Here is a 2308-nt window from a genome sequence, read left to right as displayed (position 1 = left end):
TACCGTTCACGTGTGGAACGCCGTGGCGGTGAATATTTGTACTCGCGTGTGCGGAAGCTCTCCGCTATTTTATTTACACACATTCACACGATCAGTTACTACGCACATTAACAAGACCCGTATGCATACAATTTGAAATTGCCAATTTTAAACTCCTTAAAAACTGTCCGTAAAACCGCTTCATGGGGTACCGAGTCTAATATTTATATTGTGGAAATGTCGTTTTCAGTGAATATAGTTAATGCAATCAAACGTAATTAAATACATAAAATAGGTACGGAAAATATTTTTACACCCATCGAAAACGTTTAAAGAAATTTCAGCTAGCATGATAAGAAATCGAGTTACAATTTACCACAATATTATTCGATAATAATTAATTAATCATTCCAGTATAAGATTGATGTCAAAACGCATGCAGTCTGGTGTAAAACTGCAGAATTGTATGTGAAAAATAAATATAGTAACAAAATTAATTAGCAGTCCGAGATAGAGATAGGTGGCGAAGTGTATTGATGGCGGTAAAAACCTCTTAAAGAATAGTCATGCCAGAGAAAGAAGAAAAGAGAACAAAATTAATAACACATAAAATGACTATATTAAAAGTGTATGTACAAAACTCACCAAAAACCGAGTAAAAATACGACTTACAAATAATATACTACTTAACTACTCATACATACCTGAATGAAGTGTTGTACGCTTTCTAATAACATCCCGTACATTTTGTGACGTTTCCTCAAACAAACCGTGACACGAGCACTTCGATAACACACTGATGATTATTTTCACAGCTAAACATAATGGTTCCATTGCGACGCACGATTTTTAAACGTGCCGAAAATAATTAATGATCATTTGACGCAATTGACAATGTCCAGCCCGTAAAAATCGTACAATAACGAAGGAAAAATAATTCGATTCGACGAAGGACAATCATATTATATTTTATAATAATTGTGTTCAAAACAAACTGTAGTGTACCAACCAGGTAGACCAAAAAATAAAATAAATATTTTTATTCCTAACGTGTATATAGGTGAAATACCTATTAGGTAGGTACATATAAAAATGTCTAGTTTTGTTTATTTAATTTTGAACAAACATTTCAATTTCAAGATAAAGTTAGGTGAGATCCCATATTAGTTTTCATGGTAGTCTAAAAGTGGTAAAAATGATAATATAGGTGTTATATTACATAGAATTTAAAAGTAGAACTTTTTCCTATGTATTAGAAATACTTTTATATATATATGCATAATATACATGGTGCATCGTCCATAAATCACTAAGATATAATATAATATATATAATTATATCTATATTATTTTATTTATATAAATATACAATATTTACAACTTCGTGATACACACGCTGTACCTAAACTGGCTAAACTTATCAATATTAATGTTTATATCGTGTTTTAACTTTTTAAGTCATACATGCAAGGTTATAATACATTAATGTGTAGTGAGGATATCACTATATTTTTACATTGTTTATATGGCTATATGACATAAGCGCCAAAGGTACAATAATGACATATCATTTGCGCCAAAATTAATATTTTATATAAATAAGTAGTTATTTGAAAATGTTGATCTTAAAAAAAATTGTCAATAATAAACTGTTAAATTATAGTATACGTACAAATACCTAAATATAACTTTAAGGGCCGTTCTTACAATGTCTGGTTAAAGTTAACCCACTTAACCAGCCGAATTCTGCCAGTAATAAAATCTGTTATCAGTTGGTTAGCGTTAACCGACACTTTACCGAACATTGTAAGAACAGCCCTAAGAGGATGTCACACCGGCATGTGTTGTCTCCATCTTACAAATGTACAACATAGTAAAAACTGTTTTACGCGGGACAACTTTTATCTTTCTGTGTTTGTAGTAGTAGCTCCAAAATTTCTGAACATATAGGGTGGAAAATTATCTATGCAACAGCGTGCTCATATTTTAGGTAACATAAATACAATAGAAGTTATTTGTTTTTAAACATTTTGTTTTTTTTTCATTTGCTTATAAAAAATGATTGGATAGTGCAATTAAAAAAAAAGCGCACTGTTGCACAGATAAAGTTCTTCTTTACGTATTGTGAAAATTTGGTAGTTCTAAAACAAATATCGTGTGAGAAAAGTTGTCCCGCGCAAAACAGTTTTTGCTATGTCGAACATTTGTAAGACAGAGATAATAACACATGCGGGTGTGACATCCATTGGTTGATTTTTCGATCTGATCTTATAAAATCTTGTGAATAATAAATCTATTAACCATGGCACACAGGTACCTACGATGTTGGC

At 31.0% G+C, this 2308-nt stretch overlaps 1 protein-coding gene across 1 annotated transcript in view; it reads right to left on the bottom strand.

Moving 5' to 3' along the window:
* The window catches only part of LOC100168799 (soluble guanylate cyclase 89Db), a 30791-nt gene extending 29986 nt beyond the window's left edge, over nt 1-805 (bottom strand). The window contains exon 1 of the mRNA XM_001943178.4: nt 684-805. Within this exon, the coding sequence (XP_001943213.1) occupies nt 684-725 (42 nt within the window). The 5' untranslated portion in view covers nt 726-805. The remainder of the gene's footprint in view (nt 1-683) is intronic.
* Nucleotides 806-2308: the final 1503 nt, after the last annotated feature.

This window comes from Acyrthosiphon pisum, chromosome A2 (assembly GCF_005508785.2).
Source record: "Acyrthosiphon pisum isolate AL4f chromosome A2, pea_aphid_22Mar2018_4r6ur, whole genome shotgun sequence".
NCBI classification, from domain to species: domain Eukaryota; kingdom Metazoa; phylum Arthropoda; class Insecta; order Hemiptera; family Aphididae; genus Acyrthosiphon; species Acyrthosiphon pisum.
This window is presented reverse-complemented; position numbering and strand designations above follow the sequence as displayed.